Raw genomic sequence first — 2,423 nt, forward strand, 5'->3', positions numbered from 1 at the left:
TTAAATCAAATTTTCCATCAGCTTTGATAATATCTTCAAGCAACTCGATTTGGACAGCAATTGAATTTGCTTTGCTGGATGCAAGATTCCAATCATTCTCAGATAGCCTGTATTCGTTGGAAAACGAAGAAGAGCCCTGTAATGTTCCACAGTTTCCTTCTTCCCCTTCTTGAAACCTTCGGCGGCATCACATCCGTAAACCTCCTCTATGGGACGCTTCATCATCTTCTTTGAACTTCCTTCCATTGAAACTTTGTCCTGAACAAAATCGAAACTAAGATGTTACGATAAAATAGAAATAGAAAAAAGTTCATGAATTGAATGGAAAATGAGAAAAATCGAAAACTAACTTGTATTGCAAAAGGATATATCAAGCGAAATGAAGTGAGTGAATAAAAGGTCTGATATCGTCCCTTATATTTATAGAACAAAAAGGAACTCTTGAAGTCGATTATTGAAGTCGATTATTAGTCAGGTGAAATAACCAATCATATAACACCCAATCTTGACGAAAAGAAACTCTTCGGTTACTGAGTTACATGATGTCGTTTGGAAGAGACTCTTCGATTCCTGAGATATATGTTTGAACAAAAAAAAAAAAAAATCACCCATTACTCGTAGGAGAGTCGAACCCGGGTCGATCAAATGTTTCGGTATCATAGGTTTCGTGGTTTAGCCGCTAGGCTGAGGAGAATCATCTGTTAGTTGCTTCCACATAATTGAATTTACCCATACAATTTATAGTATAATACATTGGAAAGATCTTTGATAGTTCGGATGGGCTTCCGATTGCGACAAATGTGATTCCTGAGATATATGTTTGAACAAAAAAAAAAAAATCACCCATTACTCGTAGGAGAGTCGAACCCGGGTCGATCAAATGTTTCGGTATCATAGGTTTCGTGGTTTAGCCGCTAGGCTGAGGAGAATCATCTGTTAGTTGCTTCCACATAATTGAATTTACCCATACAATTTATAGTATAATACATTGGAAAGATCTTTGATAGTTCAGGATGGGCTTCCGATTGCGACAAATGTGATTCCTGAGATATATGTTTGAACAAAAAAAAAAAAAAAATCACCCATTACTCGTAGGAGAGTCGAACCCGGGTCGATCAATGTTTCGGTATCATAGGTTTCGTGGTTTAGCCGCTAGGCTGAGGAGAATCATCTGTTAGTTGCTTCACATAATTGAATTTACCCATACAATTATAGTATAATACATTGGAAAGATCTTTGATAGTTCAGGATGGGCTTCCGATTGCGACATGTGATTCCGATATATGTTTGAACAAAAAAAAAAATCACCCATTACTCGTAGGAGAGTCGAACCCGGGTCGATCAAATGTTTCGGTATCATAGGTTTCGTGGTTTAGCCGCTAGGCTGAGGAGAATCATCTGTTAGTTGCTTCCACATAATTGAATTTACCCATACAATTTATAGTATAATACATTGTAATTACAAAAGTTGGATGTTACAAAAGTTGGATGGGTTCCAGAATAGTTGAATATTACTGTGTTTTCTAGCAAAGAAGTTTAAACTAAAAATTGAAATGAGATCAAAAGATAATGTTGTATATTACAAAAGTTGTAAGAAATCACTTATTCAGGATAGGGTTCCAAAAGAAAAAATGTATATGGTCTTGTGCATATCATGTAACCATCAAATAGCCAAACATCAAATAATAATCGATAAAAATGTAAAAATGTAGAACTTCATCCTATAGGCCTCTGGCATGTGATCTTGTTGTGCCCTCCTGTGCCACATCTGCTGCACTTGTGGGACTGAGATTTAGATCCAGGAACCCCAAAACTCGCCAACGGATCTCTTTCTCTTTGTAGGAGGGCGTCCACTTTTATTTTTGGTAGCTGGAGGTGGACAAGACAGTTCATCAATATTCTCTGGATAGGTGGACGTTGACAACTCTCCACCAGGATGTATGCTTTCAGCATAAGCTTTAGCCCACGTTTCTGTCAAGTGAGAAGCATCAACAAAACGGTTTTCATCTCTCTTGATATGCTTAGCAGCAGCGATGGCATGGATGCAGGGGATCTTGTCAATGTCGAAAACATTACATGTGCAATGCCGCTTCTCCAAGTCAACAACAAACTTCATTGTTTCATTCTTCACTCAAACTCGCTTCGATCAACTTGATACACATTCAACAACATTGCGGCCCCTAACCTAGATACCAATTTCTGAACAACTTTTGGAGTAACCAGGTGCTTATGTTTCGCAGCCGCTTCGCGTCGCTCAAAAAAACCAAGTGGTCATCGTCAATCTGATAGTTTCAAGGAGAGAGATAATGGGCAACTCACGAGGCATCTTCAACATAGAATTGAGAGACTCTGCAATGTGGTAGTCATGATATTATACCTGTTCGCAGGCGCATAGCTTCGTGCCCACTTCCTAAAATCAGACT

At 38.4% G+C, this 2,423-nt stretch overlaps 1 protein-coding gene across 1 annotated transcript; it reads right to left on the bottom strand.

The window, feature by feature from the left end:
- Nucleotides 1-2,116, bottom strand: LOC117127685. The gene is made up of 2 exons (XM_033278287.1): nt 1,823-2,116; nt 1-258 (listed from the first exon to the last, which is right to left on the bottom strand). Exons 1-2 carry the CDS (start codon nt 2,114-2,116, stop codon nt 1-3), a joined length of 552 nt encoding a protein of 183 aa, XP_033134178.1.
- Between the last annotated feature and the right edge of the window lie 307 nt (nt 2,117-2,423).

Source organism: Brassica rapa, chromosome A09, assembly GCF_000309985.2.
Source record: "Brassica rapa cultivar Chiifu-401-42 chromosome A09, CAAS_Brap_v3.01, whole genome shotgun sequence".
Taxonomy (NCBI): Eukaryota; Viridiplantae; Streptophyta; class Magnoliopsida; order Brassicales; family Brassicaceae; genus Brassica; species Brassica rapa.